The sequence below is a fragment of the Sapajus apella genome, unplaced genomic scaffold (assembly GCF_009761245.1).
Source record: "Sapajus apella isolate SASKATOON/1434 unplaced genomic scaffold, GSC_monkey_1.0 scaffold1, whole genome shotgun sequence".
Taxonomy (NCBI): Eukaryota; Metazoa; Chordata; class Mammalia; order Primates; family Cebidae; genus Sapajus; species Sapajus apella.
In genome coordinates this window covers 73,210,708-73,231,239 of record NW_022436941.1, presented here as the reverse complement: position 1 = coordinate 73,231,239, position 20,532 = coordinate 73,210,708, and the positions used below count along the sequence as shown (strand labels likewise).

Here is a 20,532-nt window from a genome sequence, read left to right as displayed (position 1 = left end):
ATTAAGAATGGAATATAGTTATTAGCTGGGCATAGTGGCGCACGCCTATAGTCCCAGCTAATCGGGAGGCTGAGGCAGGAGAATTACTTGAACCCAGGAGGCAGAGGTTGCGGTGAGCCGAGATCGCGCCATTGCACTCCAGCCTGGGTAACAAGAGTGAAACTCCGTCTCAAAAAAAAAAATGGAATATAGTAAACATGGGATAGATGCAGATAGTGTTGAATGTGTTTCAAGCCTTGTGAAACAAGAGTTACCTTATTTGATCTGGGATCATTTAAATAATAATGAAAAGCCATAAAATTTTACCCAACAATTTCCTTAGCATTTTTCAAAGTAAAATTGGTTTTGCAATCAATTTCTTACTTCAGTTAGAGAATATTGTCTTTTCTTTGTCATTTTAAATTTGGTTTCTATCACCAAACAGATTTTATCAAACAAATCCTACAACTTGTGAGTGAATTTTATTTATTTTTTAGATGCTAGCCATCACTGCCACTAATTGCCTGATACAAAACATTTATGAAGCTGGTAATGACTATATTTTAAGAAGAATCACTAATGCTACAATTTTAAGATATTTCCAGGGCAAATATGTTCAGGAAGATCTGAACTACATGCCTGGGTTTTCATTATGGCTAGAAAATATAAAAAGAGTGTGGTTTCCTAAATACTGAGGAAATAAAGTGATATATTAAAGTTGTCTTAACTTTTTAATATAGGTTAAGATGTGAGAAATGCAGGAGGAAGTAAAATAAAAATGCTAACATGTCTAAGAACATCTCAAATGGAAATCCTTATAACCATTTTTAGACTATATATAGCTTCAAAAAAAAAAAGAAAGTTTCCTTTTCCCTCCTTCCATTTAAAAAATTTCATAATATGAAAGAAAAGTATTTGTATAGAGAGGGAAAGAGAAAGAAAAACAAGCTTAACTTGTGCAAGAGTCTGTGATATCCTTTGAAAGCTCAATTATAACAAAAAACATAGAGTTAGCACCTAAGTGTACAGTATATGTGAGTGTATATTTTGGTACTTTCATAATTTAATCTGAATGAGAAAGTAATAATAGTTTGTTAAGTGTTTGCCACATATCAGACAGTATTTTATTTAATCCTCACAACAGCAAGTGAGGTAGATATTATCATTCCCAATTTATAGCTGAAGAAACTGAAGCACAAAAAGATGTCATAGCTTATCCCTATGTCACACATATCTGAATTGTGGAACCAAGATTCAGATCAGTCTCACTTCAAAGTCTGTGCTCTAAAGATGCCATGCTCACTGGCACCTCCTGTAGTGGAAACTAAGAGCACACATTCTTTCATTTTTACCTACCAGAGGAAATGTGTGTACTTTAGGTTACTGTCTGAGTGCTAGTTTTAATATCTTAAGAATATCTGGTCAGTTTAATAAGATTGTCCATAAGTTTATGCTATTGATAATAAGCAGTGACTAAAGAGTCTTCATTGTACTATTCTGTCTATATTTGTACTGAAATTTTTCCATAATAAAACATTTTGTTTGTTTGTTTTAAAAGTACTTTTTGACTAACCTTTCTGGACTAGGAGTTGTTGATTGGTTTGTTCAGTGAGTCTCGATGTGAGAATTAATTGCATTGTACATGTCTTCTTTTTCTTACATTCCCATGATATTTTAGTGGAAGAGAGGTACTGCTATTTGCTCTCCATTCCATGAAAATTGCCTATTTATATTTTCTATTTCATGTTATTTTTTTCTAGCATGAGTATCAGCCACTCATTTTTACAATTATCTATACTTGTTTCAAAACGTTCCTATTTCGGAAATACTAATCCTGTGATACTCACAAAGATGATAGTAAATAGCTACTCCTCAGTCCGATCTCACACCAGCACGACAACTGTGCTTGATGGTTGGAACCAAAAGGATGTATTACAGAGCTCTACATGGCAGGTTAAGTCAGTAAAACTTTGATAGATTCACTATTGTTAAGATTACAGTTCTTCCCAAATTAATATATACATTTAGTGCAACTACTATCAAAGTCCTAGCTGACTTATTTGAAGAAATTGTCAAGCTGATTTTAAAATTTATTTGGAAAGGCAAAGGAAAAAAAATCACCAAAATAGTCGTGAAAAAGAAGACAAAATTAGCTTACACCAGCTGATTCAAGACTTACTATAAACCTGCAGTGATCAAGACAGTATACTACTGGCAGAAGGAGAGACATAGATTAATGGAACAGAAGAGAATGTCTAGAAATAGCCATACGTATATGGTCAATTGATTTACAAGAAAGGTACTAAGGTAGTTCACTGGAGGAAAGAAAGCCTTTTTAATATATAATGTTGGAACAATTGATGTCTATATAGAAAAAATAAATCTCAACCCTTACCTTACACCATATATAAAAATCAACTTGAAATAAATTATACCCTTAACAGAAAAGCTAAAATTTTATATTACTAAGAGAAAGCATTAGAAAAAAACTTTTTTTTTTTTTTTTTTTTTTTGAGGCAGAGTTTCACTCTTGTTACCCAGGCTGGAGTGCAATGGCGCAATCTCGGCTCACCGCAACCTCCACCTCCTGGGTTCAGGCAATTCTCCTGCCTCAGCCTCCTGAGTAGCTGGGATTACAGGCACGCACCACCATGCCCAGCTAATTTTTTGTAGTTTTAGTAGAGACGAGGTTTCACCGCGTTGACCAGGATGGTCTCGATCTCTTGACCTCGTGATCCACCTGCCTCAGCCTCGCAAAGTACTGGGATTACAGGCGTGAGCCACCACGCCCGGCAGAAAAAAACTTTTGAGACCATGAGGCAAATAAGGATTTTTTTAGATAAAACACAAAAAATGAGATGTATGAAATTTAAATATCGATAAAATGCTGTTCATCTAATTTTAACTTTTGCTCTTTGAAAGATACATTTGAGAAAATGAAAAGGGAAATCAGACTGAGAGAAACCATTTGCAAAATATATATTTGACAAAGGACTTATATCCAGAATATATAAGAAAACTCTTACAACTCATTAATAAGACAAAAAATTTATTAATAAACAAAAGATTTGAATAAGCAATTCACAAAAGAAGATACGTAAATGGCCAAAAAGCACATAAAAAATGTAATAATCAACTTGTCATCAGAAAAATGGCACTAGAAACCACAAGATACTATTTCACACTCTCTAAAATATTCAGTTAAATGACAATACCAGATATATTTGTGGATGTGAAGCAACTCGAACTCTTCTATGTTGTGATAGGGATGAGGCAGCCAAATGGTGCAGCCATTTGTAAAACAGTATGGCAGTATTATATAAAATTAAACACATTTATCACTTGACTCAGCAATCCCACTCCTAGGTACTTACGCCAGAGAAATGAAAATATGTGTCCACAAACAAACTTGTGTATGTAAATTTTTAAAGAGGCATCATTTGTAGTAGCCAAAAACTGTAAGCAACTCAAAATAAACAAATTAGAGTATATCCATGCTATGGAATACTATCCAGTTATGCAAAGAAACATGTATGAATCTCAACAAAGCCAGACATAAAGGACTACATATTGTATGATTCCATTTGTATGAGTTTCTAGTAATGGCAAAACTGTGGTGACAGAAAGCAGATCACTGGTGCCTAATTGCCAGAAGAAGGAAACCGAATGTAAGAGACATTTGTTTGTAGAGCTGTGGAACTTTTCTATATCTTGATCAAAGTAGAAGTTACATGCTCTATACAATACCAAAACTGATCACATTTTATATACAAAATTAGTGAATTTTACTACATGTTAAGCCTACATCAATACAGCTGCTTCATTTCATGCATTTCGTTTCCTAAATAAGGTGACTACTATTTCTAAATTATTAGAAGGCCTTTTAGTATTATAAACAACATAGCTACAGAATTTCCATGCTTTATTATATACTTAAACTTACCTATCCTTGACTTGTTAAAATTGATTTTTATGGCATCTTTATAGCACTTTTTAAAAATGTTTCTACTTCCTGCACATTTCTAGTAAGTGAAATCAAGTGGTTGCTTTTTGCTAAAAGGGACCATGTTCAAGAAGTCATGTGTGAAACACATTAAAATAAGCACTGCTGAATCTGTTTTGAAGGTTGTAAGCTTAACTTACCTATGACATGAGATAGCAGAATTCATCCATAGCCTTTCCATTTATTGTAAAATTCTTATCATAAAGGTTTTCCGTTTTTTGTAGCTGAAAATGTAAGCCAAGAACTTGTCCTTTCTCTTTTGCATTTTTTAACCATAAAAACATTAAATAGTTCTACAGATACTCATCAGCATTTTCCTTAGAATTTTACAAACTTCTGCTCTAGGAAATAGCAGAAAAGAATTATTGACTCCCTAAAGGCAATGGGACAGGAGATTCCAGGTACATGGCAAATGCTGAATATAACTGTGAGACTGGGAAGGGGAAGAAGGCAAATTGGCCTACTACCTTCTTATTTTCCCCTTTTCCGATTACATTATTACTTCATTTATTTGACTATTTATCAAGTCACTTGCCAGGCACTGTCCTAAGTGCTGGGGAGGTCTGACTTGTCCTCAAGGAATTTAATGTCAAGAGTAAACAGGAAATCACCATAAAGTGATATAAGTTCTAAAGGGTGCTTTGGAAACTCAAAGGAGAGGCATCTAAACCAGAGTTCAAGAATGGAATCAGAAAAGGCTCCCTAAAGTGCCAACCAAACTGAGACCTAAAGGAGGAGCAGTAATTAAGCAAGGAGAATTAACAAGAATGGAAAGATGAAGTGTTTGTAGTATCCCTGAAGGAAGAACAGCATGTACAAAGGCTGATGGTGGGTCAGGAGAGCAGCGTTTAAAAATACTAGTTATCAGCCAAGTGAAAGCATATCCAGGTGGATGCAGCAAAGGAGTTGTGAGAGACATAACTGGAAAAGAAAGCATTAACTGCCTCATGTAGGGATCCTAAGTCATCTTAAAGTGCTTCTTCTTTATCCCAGCACAATGCAAATCTAACCACTGTAGGATAAGAAGAGAGGTATTCAAAGATGTAATTCAGTAGAAAAATATGAAAGTAATTTTTAAATCTACTGTAAGAATCATTTCATGTATACCAATTATGATGGCATACTCTTTTTACTAGTGTTTGCTATGCATGTATGACTCCGATATTATTTCTGTATTTAATGGTTCATTTTTCCTTAATGTGCTCAGATTTTTTTGTGTGGGTTTTTCTTTTGTTCGCTTGTTTTGTTTTTCTGAGACAGAATCTTACTTTGTCATCCAGGCTAGAGTGCAATGGCGCTATCACTACAACCTCTTCCTCCCAGGTTCAAGTGATTCTCCTGCCTCAGTCTTCCGAGTAGCTGGGACTACAGGCACCTGCCATCACACCCAGCTAATTTCTGTATTTTCAGCAGGGACGGGGTTTCACCATGTTAGCCAGGCTGGTCTTGAACTCCTTACCTCAGGTGATCCACCCTCCTCGGTCTCCCAAAGTACTGGGATTACAAATGTGAGCGACTGCACCTGGCCAATGTGCTCAGTTTTTAATGTTTACAGATATCAGTTTTGAAAGCAGGACTGTCCTTCCAAGTTTCACCAAAATCATATTAGGCAACCACAAAAAGATAATTTGTTTCTTAGTTCAAACTTTTGTTTAACCAGAAAATCTCTTGAACAAAATGGCTGATTGTTAATATATTGCATATTCATGATGTTCCTCAAGCTAGGTAACAAAGAGACAACTAACTGACTAAAGCTTTGGTAGAAAGATTACTGGCATTCTTGATTACATCCGGCTTATCATTTGTCTAGCAGCCAAAGAGAAGAAGAGATAGGGGTGGGTGGGTGTGTGTGTGTGTGTGCACGCGAGCGCATGTGTGTGTGTGTTAGTCACAAATTTTTATTGACATTTATACATGTAAGATGTTATAAAATGTTAGTACTTGAGTTTGTTGGCTTGTTTATTTTTGAGGCAAAACTGTGTTTTATGAACCCAGATGTTAACTAACCTTCACATGGAATTATTGTAGGATCAAACCCATAGATTTGTTTTCTAATTTCTAATTCAGTAAAGATTATTTTTGTCTGCTTTTGCTAACTGTTTTGACTTATTTGTTAGATATATTTATTTTCTATGATACCATTAAATTGAAGGTTGTTATTGTTATAGCTGGGGAACAAAAGTGGTAGGTAATTGGAATATCAACTAATATTTGAAATATTGTATTTTCTAAGGCAAGGAAGCAATATAAAATGGTATTGCTGAATTTTAGGAAAACCTTAATTATTTTAAATGCAAGATAGATGATTTTATGATCAACTTAAATAAGTACATGTGAGAAGAACAACTATAATAGTGCAATGTATAGTAAAGGTATTTATAAAATTGGCTCATAAATTAACATCAGTCACATTCTAATTTAAGAAATAGTTACAGAGCTGGTGGAGCTTATAGGTTTTCTTTTGAAATTAAATGGTGAAAAACCAAGCCCAAGTGCCAAGCTCCTCTTCAGTGATAGGAGCATAAACATTGCTATGAATCCAAAGAGCTATTTTGCCACTTATTCTAAAAATTATTCTACTATTCTTTAGAAGAAGAAGCCACTCCAGATGGTGCTATTGCAGAATACAGAAGAGAAAAACAAAAGTATGAAGCTTTGAGGAAGCAACAGTCAAAGAAGGGAACTTCCCGGGAAGATCAGGTAACTTAAAAACCCCAAATCCATACATAATTTATCGTCTTTTTATTGTTTTTACGTGTTTCTAAATGGAGCCTAATTTGATTATATATCAGGAGAAGCACAACCTCTTAAAAATGAAAAAGAATATATTTATATATGGTAGACATTGGCCACTCACATAAAGATTCAAACTCTGGAATTCTTTCCAGACATTGGTGGTGAAAAAGCCTGGAACTCCCACATTTCAACCTGGTACTCCCATAGTAAGCACAGAAACCTCATGAAGCCACATATCTTCAGAAGCCCAGGTAGAACTTCTATCTAGTGAATATTATGAAACAAAGAAGTGGTGATTATAAGTGATGAGAGAGTCTATTCCAGCCCAGCATCTCACATGCTGACTAGCCAGCTTAGCTTGAAATTGTACACTGTCTGGAAATACAGCATTTGGTCTACTAGCTGACTTCTATTGTAATAAAACTGTTTATTACAAGTAATTCCTGAATCATCAGGTAGTAATATTAAGAAGTTGTCAGAAATCAAGAATGAAAAGAGATAGGAAGCTAGCTCAACAATTTGGGAGTCAGCACTATGCGCTATGCAATACATGACACTTGATAAAACAAATCTCTTAAGCAGAACTTCATGTTGAAAAGTTAGAGGGCAGACAGATATCATGTATTTTTGGTGTAGCCATATATATGGATATAAACAAACTGCCTTATATATATGGACATGCCATTTTAGCTGTATAAATAAAATAGGCATAATAAAAGTAAATTTAAAAGCCCAAACCTGTTTGGATAAATTAATCTAATCAAGAATTGTGTTATAAACGACACCTAATTACTTGTAAGGAAGGATCATGCAGCAGTGCTTACCATGAAAATAATCATAGGGAAAGGTCAACAAGAAGTCAGATATAGGAAATTATAATTACAGAGAACTAACATATATGTAATTTTCAAAAATTACAAGTTAATAAAGTATATTATTAATTTGTTTTCATAAAATCACAGTCTTCTAAATAGCAATCATAGTGACTATACTACCAGAGATACTAAGGATGACTCATTCATTCATTCCTTTCCCCCCAACCCTCTTGTAGCAAATAATTATTAAGAACCTGCCATGCAGGAGAATTGCCTGAACCCAGGAGGCGGAGGTTGCGGCGAGCCGAGATCGCGCCATTGCACTCCAGCCTGGGTAACAAGAGCGAAACTCCGTCTCAAAAAAAAAAAAAAAAGAACCCGCCATGTACTAATCACTGTATTTGACAGTCAACACATGAACACTCTGATCTGATCTGCCCTTTCTCTGATCTGCTCTCTCTGATATATCAGGGAAAAGAGCTAGTTAAACAAGCAATATCACTGAAAGGGGGTGAGCGCTTTGAAAGGATAGGTACAGGAAACTATGTAGATGTATAACAGGGAGGCCTAACATGGCCTAAGAATTTGGGAAGGCCTTCCTAAGGAAATGATTTGTCAGCTGAACTTCGAAGCTTGTGTAGGAGACAGCCAGGTAGAGGCAGGGTATGGCTAGACAAAAGGAACAGTATGTACATGAGAAGTCTTTGACCTCTTTGCAGAGAACTAAAAGATATTAAATATGACTGTAACATAAACTAAGAGGAGAAAGATGAGGCTGAAAAGGTAAGCAAAAATAAGTTCATACGAGGTATTTTTGAACCATGTTAAGGGGTTTAGAATTTATCTTAAAGACCATGGGAACCATAAACAGAAGAAAGTGATATGATTTCACTTTCAGGAAGATTTCTCTAACTGAGCTGCAGTATGGAGATTGGACTGGATATAGGACAGGGCCAGAGGCACAGGGCCCAGTTGGGAGACCCTTGTGTTAGATATGCATAAACAGACTGTGCCAAAATTGGGCCCCTTCAGCATAGCTTCTACATTCTGGGAAGGCTCTCGCTGTACTGAAAGGCCTTCCTGGAAGTAGTTGGCTATTCATTCCTTCAGCAAAAGCCATAAACTCAATAATTCCCCTGCAGATGCCAATCAAAATGCCTCCTTGCAGATCCTATCTTCTTCACACTATAATAAATGTGTCCCATTATCTTTGTGATTTTTTTTTCTGCCCAGAATCTTCTCTTCCTTTATAATACAGCAGGAGGAAGTCAGTCCAATCTTAAATATAGAAGAAGCTAAAACTGCCCAAGAGGATGTTTTTTGTTTGCCACAGTCTCCCCTCTTTGAGCAAATGCCAAAACTGGCTCATTAACTGGCTCTAAAAACAAACTGCCTTGCCACTTTTAACTCAAGGAGAAAGATCCAGATCTAGTATAATTTTCTAGAAAGTTTTAAAATTTCATTCCACTTAGAAGTCTTTTTTTTTGTTTTCATTTTTCTTTATGCTTTAAAAAAAGACAATTCCAAGTGTGCTAACGTCCATCATTAAAAATTAATAGGGGCCAGGCATGGTGGCTCACCCTCATAATCCCAAGACTTTTGGAGGCCCAGATGTGAGGATCCCTTGAGCCCAGGAGTTTGACACCAGCCTCAGCAACATAGGGAGATCCCATCTCCACAGCAATAAAAAAAATAGCTGGGCATGGTGGAAGACATCCGAACTACTCAAGAGGCTGAGGCAGGAGGATCACTTGAGCCCAGTAGGTTAACGCTGTAGTGAGCCTTGGTTGTACCATTGCACTCCAGCCAGGGTGACAGAGTGAGACTCTATCTCTTAAAAAAAATATTGATAGGCTTTACTTTTAAGCTGTATTATATTAGTCCATTTTCAAACTGCTGATAAGATATACCCAAAAGTAGGAAGAGAAGGAGTTTTAATTTGACTTAACAGTTCCACATGGCTGAGGAGGTCTCACAATCATAGTGGAGGGTGAAAGGCATTTCTTACATGGCAGCAGCAAGAGAGAATGATGAAGCAGCAAAAGCAGAAACCCCTGACAAACCCATCAGATCTTGTGAGACTTATTCACTATCACGAGAATAGCATGGGAAAGACCGGCCCCCATGATTTAATTACCTCCCACTGGGTCCCTCCCACAACACATGGGAATTCTGGGAGATACAATTCAAGTTGAGATTTGGGTGGAGACACAGCCAGACCATATCATATAGATTAAATAAACAGATATGGAGATAGGCATATGGAGATACATATTTATGTAATAGTTGATATAGATATACAGATATATAAACACATACACACATAAACACACACACACACACACACACACACACACAGCCTTGAAGTATATTTACCAAAATGTTAACAGTGGTTATTCTGAGTGGTGGGAGAATAGTTATTTTACTTCTATTTTCCAATATTTTTACGGAAACCTGTTTTCTTGTTAATAAGCAAATACAATAAGAATTTCTAAACAATGGAGTATTTTTAATGAATAAGGTTTAAAAACAAGAGATGCTTTATCTGTTAACATTGTTTGAAGAGTTAAATTCTATAATAACTTCTCTAAAAACAGATAAAATATCTAAATGCTAACATACTAGGCAGCCCTTTAGAATGCCTATGATGATATTCTGTAGGACTTATAAATTTTCCCCCAAAACTCATCTCATTCAGTAGCTATGATAATGTGTGTATTTTTAGCTGTTGTCTATGTGGGCATTAAATTTTGCAGAAAAGTAGAAGATGCTTTTTGCTATCATTTGTTAAGCAATAACCAACTACGTTTTTCTTGCAGTTAATTTGGCACCATTTGTCTTTATTAAGCTTGGGTTCTAGACTGCCCAGACCTACTTAACTTTTTCATAAACTGTGATCTTATTGATAATGTCTAGATAAATTCTGGAGCTTAGGAATGTTTTGTGACTCTTTACCAGTTATTCACATGTTGAACTGTCACACATCTTTTTCCTTGTGAAATGTGAAGATTTCAGTATTGAATTCAACATACCAAAATCTTGATTAGGCCCTTGATTTCTCGGACAGGTAGTATTTTATCCCATTTCACAGTGATGTACTCCATAGATCTGTCAAAAGAAAAACCATTTTCTAGCTTCTGTTGTCTGCTCAAATTCTGGAGTGGACTGTTAATATCTAGGAGATAGTGTGATTACAAAATTGTAGCCACTCGCTTCTTCTTGCCCATGGAGAGCATAGGAGCCAAACAAGAATTCATAGTAATGTTCCCCCTACACACACACTTAAAAAAAAAAAAAATACTCAACACAATATTTGTATTCATCTTTCACTTAGCAATAGAATACAATGTTTCATGTATGTGATTTTTAATGACAATAGCATATTTATAATTCTCAATAGCAATAGCATAGTTAGGCCAGGCACATTGGCTCACACCTGTAATCCCAGGACTTTGGGAGGCCAAGGTGGGCAGATCACTTGAGGTCAGGAGTTGGAGGCCAGCCTATCCAATATGGTGAAACCTGTCTTTACTAAAAATACAAAAAATTAGCTGGATTTGGTGGCATATGCCTGTAGTTCTACTCGGTAGTGAGGGGCATGAGAATCACTTGAACTTGGCAGGCAGAGGTTGCAGTCAGCCGAGATCGTGCCATTGCACTACATCCTGGTCCTCACAGCGAGACTCCATCTCACAAAAATAAAAACTAAAAAAATAGCATATTTATTGCTTTTTACTAAATTTTTTAATATATTTTATTGCGTGCTTTTTACTAACTTTATCTAGTTTTTTACTGATAGAAATTTAACATGTTTTCATTTTTCCATTTGTGTGAATAATGCTGCAGTGTACATCTTGTACATAAGCCATTTTCTGTGTTTCACATTATTTTTCTATCATCCCAGGATTGGAATTATTCAATCAGAGGGAATGATCGTCTTAAAGTTTCCAATACATACCAACAACTTTCTAAAGATATTCTAATTTACTCATTTTCTATCAGTTAATATGTTCATTCTACCTTCCCAATATTGATATTTTTATGTTTTTGGAAATTTGTCAAATAATAATACTTATTTTTTTGTTTTTGACTTCACATAACAGTGAATTATCTTTCTGTGAATTACCTTTCTCTTTTATAGACACCAAAATCTTAAATATAAATGAGCATAAATTTTTTATTTTATTTTATTTTATTTTATTTTATTTATTTAGAGACAGAATATTGCTCTGTTACCCCCACTGGAGTGCAGTGGCACAATCATAGGTCACTACAGCCTGAAACTCCTAGGCTCAGTGGATCCTCCTGCCTCAGGCTTCATAGTAGCTGAGACTACAGATGTACCTCACCACATCTGGCTTTTTTTTTTTTTTTTTTTTTTAAGTGTTGGAGACTCACTGCATTACCCCTGCTGGTCTTGAGGTCTTGCACTCTTGGGCTCAAAAGATCCTCCCACCTTGGCCTCCCAAAGTGCTGGGACATGAACCGATGCACCAGGCAAAACATGTATTTTTAAAAGTTGAATCTTCTGTCTTCTACATAAGCAAATTTTTGTTTCCCAAATCAGAAAATAGTCACCTGTCTCTGAGAGGAAATGTCAGTGCAAATCCAAACAGAACAATTTCAGAGTTTGTTAATGTCACTATTGCAGCGTAAAGGTAGTTTTGTTCTTTTCATTCAAAAGCAAACATTTATCTAAGTGTTTTACATCCAAGTAGGATACTTCCTTTTCTACCAAACTTAAGCGTCTCTTTTAAAATTATATTTATCTTTATCAGAAAACTTAGCAGTCTAATTGTTATTTCAGACTCTTGCGCTGCTGAACCAGTTTAAATCTAAACTCACTCAAGCAATTGCTGAAACGCCTGAAAATGACACTCCTGAAACAGAAGTCGAAGATGACGAAGGATGGTAAGGGCTTTGATTTCTTTATATTAACCATGAACAAATAGGCTCAGAGCAGAGACACTACTGTGACATTTCCACTATATCATTCTTTTGTTTTCAGACTTTACCATCACCGTTATAGGACCTCAGCAACTTTTGACTTTATTTCAGTTCAATATAAAGTAAAATAAATAAATGCACCAAGCACTGAAGAAACAAGCATTTATTAAGCACTTGGTATGTTTAGCATTGTTCTAACCAGTGAAAAATGTACAAGAAATTATCCCAGCTCTAAATAACTTTCTAATATTGTGGAAAAGATGAGACTCACATTAAACAACTCAAAAACAACCTTAGAAGACAATAAATCAATAATTTCTTATATTTTCCCACAGACATTTTAGAACTCAGTAATCTATTTCATAATCCTACTAACTTCCTCTTCAAAGTTATGATCTACAGGATCCTAGCAACTCGTACATAGTTAATTTTATTTTTATCTTTGGATATTTTTCAGCATTTTAAGACACTGATAAGAAATAAAATAATGACATGTACATGTCTTTTGCTTAGAACTTTATCCTATACTGGCAAAAAAAAAGGGGGGGGGGAATAAAAATTGTGTGTTTTTCCTTATCACACACCTCTGTCCTTAAGTTGACTTCACATGCAGTGTATTAGGCCTCTCCACACCTAACTGCCTCCACCTCCCACTACACCCTGGCTCAGCCACAATGCTGCAAGCAAGCCAGTGTATCACCCCCTACACATGACTCACCCTCTGGAGACTCTGAACCATCACATATGCCATTACCCCAACCCAGAATCATAGCCACAGTTCTCTCTGCCAAACAGCGTCGCCCCTATTTCAAAACTCTGTTCAACACTCCCATCCTCCAGGAAACCAGTCAGCAAGATTTGTTGAACGCTCACAAATCTAGAGGGTGGAGGAAGGAGGGCTGGAACACACATTTAAAAAGACATAAAAACACTTATTAAGAAAACATTCAAACACGTCAGACTCTGCAACTGTGTATAGCTTTAATCAAAAGGTCTGAGGGCATGATGATTTGAATGGAATGAATCCTATCTAACCTAAGACCCTGAAAGCACTTGTCTATTTCTCAGTTAATTTATAGTTTTCATATGATGTGGGTTATGATCTACATCTCTTTTAATAGATTTTTGTAAGATTCTACATCTCTTTTAATAGGTTTCTATTACTTATATATATTTGTTTATACTTAAATTCAAAGTTGCTTGAAGGCAGAAGCTGTGTCCTTCCATAGTTTGGTGCCAAAGGCAATGACTCAGTGAATGTTGATTGACCCATAGAGATAAATTCACATTATACAGAATTTTTTTGTTTTATATGACTGAACAGATTTAGTTGTGTGTGTGTGTGTTTGCATGTGTGTGTGCCTGTGTGTGTGTGTGTGTGTGTGTGTGTGTGTGTGTGTTTTGTTTTGTTTTATTCCTTGAATGTCTCAACATCTCTTTCAAATGTTTTGGGTTCAGCCACCACACAAAAATGTTTTGCCAAGTCCTCTTCCCTTTATTTTTGAATCCATATGCATTTTTAAAGGGAATATGACCCATGTGTTTTTGATTCATTTACACTTAACTCATCAAGATGGTGTTTTGTAAGAGCAGTTTGATGCCCAATAAGTTTTTTTAACCTTTTTATAAGCCATTTAAGTCCTTTTTTATTGAACAGGAAAGTCACCAACAAAGTCAAACCCCAGAAGTTTCATTCGAAACTCATAACCCACAGGATTCAAATTTACTTTCAACTTGGCAAGACCATTTAACTTCTCAAGGTTCTTCCTAGCCCCTTAGTTCAATATTCTCTCATTTTGAATCCTCATTAGTTTCAGATACCAATGATGTATTTTTAAAAGTGCCATTACTGTTTTTGATGGATTTGATTGTACAATCAATTTTCTGGCTAACATTCTCATTTAGAAACTTTAAAAATGGGACACTTCACTGGACATGGGGAATAAAAATCACTGGTCAATGATGTTAGCTAATTCTCCATTAGGAAAAAAAATGGTGAAGAAGTGGGAAACAAGTTAAAGGAACCAGTAGCATGTCTTCAGGGGCTCCTTTCTGCTTTCAGTTGCAGTCTCCTAAACAGAAAGTCAGAGCTGTACCCTATGCACCTCCAGAATTTTTTTGGTATTTGTTTTATTTAATATCTAACAAAAATGCCTTTCATGTTTAAGGCACTATGCAGAATCAGATAATATATATAGGGCCCTTATGTAATGCTTTTTTATTGTAATTTAGACCTTTGGACTTTGTAACCTGATAAGCAACAACATCATTTCTGTTCAGTTTAGCTTTCTTGAGTCTCTGGTGATTTAGATCCTCTCTCATAAAGTATATTCTTCTCAGGAAAGGAGTCTTATATTAAAAACGATTTATAACAAATATTATGAGTGCATGGCATGTGCATGTGTGTTATGCATAAATTACATGGTTCCCAGACTCTTTTGCAGGTCATGGTTGCTGCTTTTCTAAGAAGTGAAAGTCAGCCAGTGTGCTGTAGTACACTGTCAGGGTCTGTTATCTGAGGTAAAATGATTGCTTCTAAGACGTTTTTATGTGTCCGCATGAGTGGCCACACATTGAGGGATCATTTTCATTTTCTGTCAAGATAGAAACCATTACCAATTTGTTATGTTTTCTTTTACTTGGCAAACTATTCTATTCGCATTTTTGGCTGAGCTGCTGTATTGGCATGGTATACAACAGACATTTGGGTACCATTCAGCAGCGTTACACTTTTTATGCAAAAAGAAAAAAAAGCAGGGGAGGGAGAGAAAGAAAAGAAATATGATTCTATTGTAAACAGTGCATATGGTGTTTGAAAATTATTCCCAGATTTCACTGTCTAACAAGGCATTTAAAGAAGTATTATTAGTAGATCTAAACTGAAATACATGATAGAGATTTTTTGCTTAGAATTACTAGGATTCCTCCTTTGTTCAGATATATACTGCCAATATTTGATAATAGTGATGGTACCAGAGTGGTCTCTTTGTCACTATATTCCTTAGTCCCACACTATCACAGACTCACATACCTATAGAATTCTGCTTCAAGCACGGATTTTATGAAACCGATTAGACACATGGCAGGAGGCACTTGCCCGGCAATTCATATGACCATATGGATGAAGTCCATATGCCAGTTTGGGTTTGGTTAGATGAAGCTTGGTGAGCTTCCAAAAAAGTTTTGAAAAAGATAGCCACCTGCTCCTCACACAACAAAATTGGCATTTCTAAGTAGAGGAGAAAATTTTAATCTATGTGAATAGGCTTCGATCTTACAGACATTAACTCTTCACTATTATGTTTCATTGAAAATTCTTTCCAGATTGTTAAATCTAAGATTAACTTAGGACATACAGCACATATACATGATAAAATAATAAACAATATAATGGTCTGTCTGCCTTCTTCCCTCTTTTCTTCTTTCTCTCCCCTCCATCACTTTATTCCATAGTGCATACAGCATTTACTATTATAAAAATTTGAAAAACACTAACACTTGCATGGTTGCCTCAAGGAAATATTTTACTGATTATTATCTAATTAAAAGAGGTTCACTGTGGTTGGGCATGGTGGCTCACGACTGTAATCTCAGCACTTTGGGAGACTGAGGCAGGTGGATCACCCCAGGTCAGGAGTTTGAGACCATCCTGGCCAACATGGCAAAACCCCGACTCCACTAAAAATAGAAAAATTAGCCGGGCATAGTGGTGGACACCTGTAGTCCTGGCTACTCGGGAGGCTGAGGCAGTAGAATTGCTTGAACCCAGGAGGCAGAGGTTGCAGTAAGCCAAGATCACACCACTGCACTCCAGCCTGGGTGACAGAGCAAGATTCTGTCTCAAAAAAAATGGGTCCCAGGCAGCAGAATCGCTTGAACCTGAGAGGTGGAGGTTGCAGTGAGCCAAGATCGCACCACTGCACTCCAGCCTGGGTGACAGAGCAAGACTCTTGTCTAAAAAATAAATAAATAAATAAATAAATAAATGAGGCGGAGGCAGCAGAATCGCTTAAACCCAGGAGCCTGGGAGGTGGAGGTTGCAGTGAGCCAAGACCATGCCATTGCACTCCAGCCTGGGCAACAAGAGCAAAACTTCTTCTCAAAAAAAAAAAAGATATTCACTGTGGAAAAATCAAAATGCAGACACCTTCAGAGGAAGTAAATAAAAATTATATATTATCCCAAACTCAAAGATAAATACTGTTAATTTATACGTATCAATTTATATATTTATGCTATTTACACCAAATATGTGAAAGTATATTTTTATACATGTTATTTTATATCTGTCCAGGTATTTCTATCCACATACATATTTTAAACAGAAGTTAGATCATATAGTACTACAGCTTTATGACTTTCTTTTTTTCCCTCAGCAATATACAATGACTACTTCTTATCATATGTAGTTTTACATAATTTTTATCTTTTGTGTTATGACCGTCATATTTCACTATATGATGAACCACAAATTTACTTGACCATGTTGCTGAATATTTAAACAGTGCTGTAACATCCTTGTTTTTATGTCATTGCCCATTTTCTTCGGATAAATTTCTAAAACTGGAATTGCCTACTCAGTGAGTAAACATGTTGACTTCTGCTAAATATTTTCAAATGGCTCTCACAAAATGTCTTTTCAATTTGTACTCCGAAGTAAATATAATTTAAGACTTGCCTTTAGGACTATTAGAATCTCAAGAATTAATTAAGGTTCCTTAAAGTGCTTAGTGAAAGAGAATAACATTTTAGAAAAAATGCTTTGCTTTCGTAAATTTTTAAAAAATACAAACAGTGTGGTTGGTTTCTGTTTTTCATAAAACTATACAAGTTTCAACTTAGCTTCTCTTCTTAGGAGACTTATCTCTAAATAGTCTTGTTCTTGGTTCTGAAAAATTCTCCTTCTAAGATAACCTTATGTGTTAAAGCTTATGGAATTTTTTTTTCAGTTTTATTATTGCACTTTGGCTAGTGTTAAAGATCAGTTTTAGCCATCAGTCAGACAATTTGTTTCTGCTAGAGATTGAGGTTCTGAGAACCAAGATTTGGCTTGAAGAAGTTTTAAAGCTTTCGTTTGGAGTTAGTATAGTGCAGAAGCAACAAGTACCAGCTGTCTGTGTCCAAAACAGTGAAATCTTAATAACAGATGTGTAAAAGAGATTATTGACTTTTAGACCCAGCCAGACCTCATTATAAGATACCATGAAAGAGCATTGTTTTATCTCATTGCTTATACTAGCAAAGCTTTCAACACCTTTTATATGTAGTACATACTGTAAATTGTGTATAGTTTACTCATATATTGAATGAAGAGTACAATGACAACAAATGAATTTTGTTTTTATGAGACAGAGTCTCACTCTGTTGCCAAGCTGGAATGCACTGGTACAATCAAGGCTCACTGCAGCCTCAAAGTTCCAGGCTCAAGTGATCCTCCACCTCAGCCTCCCAAGTAGCTAAGACCACAGGTATACACCACCATACTCAGCTAATTTCCTTTTATTATTTTTTTGTAAAGATAGCATCTCACTGTGTTGCCCAGGCTAATCTTGAACTCCTGGCCTCAAGTGATCCTCCCACTTCAGCCTTCCAAAATGTTGGGAGAATATTTCAATTACTTTCCATTTCATTCAAACAGAACATTGCCAAGCATGGGTAATAGGTTAGTATAGATGAACAAAACAGCTGTAAGGGTGGAGACTGTGAAAATAATGAAGGCCCAAGTTAGCTAAATGAACTTAGCCAATTTCACCCTTTAGTATTAGGCAGTGGAGCTCAAATTATTGGTCTCTGGACCCTTTACCCCAGGGGTTCCCAGCCCCAGACTGTAGACTGATACTGGTCCATGGCCTGTTAGGAACTGAGCTGCAAAGCAGGCAGTAAGCCACAGGCAAGTGAGCATTACTGCCTGAGCTCCACCTTCTGTCACATCAATGGCAGCATTAGATTCTCATAAGGGTGCAAACCCTGTTGTGAACTACACCTGCGAGGGATGTAGGTTGAGTGCTCATTATGAGGATCTAACGCTTGATGGTCTGAAATGAAACAGTTTCATCCTGAAAATAACCCCTCTCCCTACCCTCTTTATGGAAAAAATTGTCTTTCATGAAACTGGTCCCTGGTGCCAAAAAGGTTGGGGACCACTGCTTTACACTCTTAAAAATTCCTGAGAACTCCGGAGAGCTTTTGTTCATGTGGAGTGTATCTATCAATAACATGTTATAAACAACATACTTTTATAAAAAATAATTATACCTGCAAAACAAAAAATGTAGTTTTAAGAGTGGCATTGTTTTACCTTTTTTTGTAAATCTCTGAAGTCTGGCGTGATAGGAGCATATCTGCTTTACTCCGTTTTATTTCACACTTCATGTATTCTCTGAAAAATTCCACTATACACTCATGACTGGATAAGAATGAAAAACACAAACAAGTGTCTTAGTATTCATACAAAAAATGAATCCTTGCAGACGCAGGGATCCCTGAGTCACACTTTGAGAACAACTGAGACAAGGCATCGCTGAACATTGTGTGTATAATGATAGTCCTTTTTAAATCACAGATTATGACCCAATCTATAGGCTCTGGGAAGCTTTTTTCCAGGTCCCAGTTTGTGATCCTTGTTCTCAGGTAGAAGCAGCATGGTACTTTCTGAAATAAATGTGCCCATCTTCACTGGCCTAGGCCTGCTACAACAGAGTCCTAACTGTTCCCCCCATCAGCCCTTTTCTGGCCCTTAACTGTTTTAAAGTGATCTGTGACATGGCATTTAGTTTTACATTCCTGTTTACTTTTCTAAATTTTTTCTCACACAAAGTAGTATTTAAATATATTCTTTTACTTTTTTTTTTTTTTTTTTTGAGACGGAGTTTTGTTCTTGTTGCCCTGGTTGGAGTCCAGTGACATGAGCTTGGCTCACTACAACTTCTGCCTCCCAGGTTCAAGTGATTTCTGTGCCTCAGACTCCCAAGTAGCTGGGACTACAGGCACACACCAACACTTCTGGCTAATTTTTTGTATTTTTAGTAGAGATAGGATTTTACCACGTTGGTCAGGCTGGTCTCAAACTCCTGACCTCCAGTGATCTGCCCACCTCGGCCTCCTAAAATACTGGAATTACAGATGTGAAAAAAACTACAGACCATGCCTGGCCTTTATTTTTTTTTTTTCATTCTTATATTTGTACCTAGCCTTTTCAAATCACAAAATAATGTCCTACTGATTCTAAGTGTTTCACATGCACTTGACTCAATGGGGTAGGTATTATTTATTATCTTTATTTACACATGAAAGAACTGAGGCATAGTGAAGTTAAATAATTTATCTGCTTTTTGGCCCACATAGTACTGTATCCAGTGCCTGGTTCATAACAGGCTTTCAAAAAATATCTGTTGATTTTTACGTGCATCAAGATCTGTCATGCGGAAAATAACAATTGGCTATGTACCATACTGTTACCACTGGTTAGCTGGAGATGCAGGTGGGAGGATAACAGGTACAAATGGGCATGGAAAGAAGGTATAATCAACTTCTTTAAATGTGTTTCAATCATTTCACCTGTTACAATGATCAATCAGCAATAATTTTTAATCTATCCTGTACTTGTTTGCCTTCTGTATTTTCTTTTTGATGCAATTTCTGTTCAAGTCTTCTGCCTATTTGGGAATTAGATTTGTTTTCTTACAGTGGAGTTTAAAGAGTTCTCTGTATAATCTACATCCAAGTCCTTTTTGGGATATGTTATTTGCAAGTTCTTTATCAGATATGTGATATTTCTCCAACAGTATATGTTATTTTCAAATTTTATTGTTTTTCTTTTAATTTTTCTTGGTTATTACTTTTTATTTTATCAATACTTTCACAAAGCAAAAATATTTAACATTGATTAAGTCCAGTTGATTGATTGATTTTTCTCTTATGGGTTATGCTTTTGATGTTATGTCTAAGAATTCTTTGCCCAACCTAAAGTCACACAGATTTTCTCCTAAGTTTTCTTTTAAACATTTTATAGTTTTATATTTTACAATTATATCTATTATCAGTTTTGAATAA

General features: G+C 35.9%; 1 protein-coding gene across 2 annotated transcripts in view; it reads left to right on the top strand.

The window, feature by feature from the left end:
• CWC27 (CWC27 spliceosome associated cyclophilin) overlaps positions 1-20,532 on the top strand; it is a 270,125-nt gene that overhangs the window by 205,905 nt on the left and 43,688 nt on the right. For both annotated transcript variants that reach the window (XM_032279751.1, XM_032279744.1), the window contains exons 12-13: positions 6,573-6,682; positions 12,341-12,444. In XM_032279751.1, coding sequence (XP_032135642.1) covers positions 6,573-6,682; positions 12,341-12,444 — 214 coding nt within the window. The remainder of the gene's footprint in view (positions 1-6,572; positions 6,683-12,340; positions 12,445-20,532) is intronic.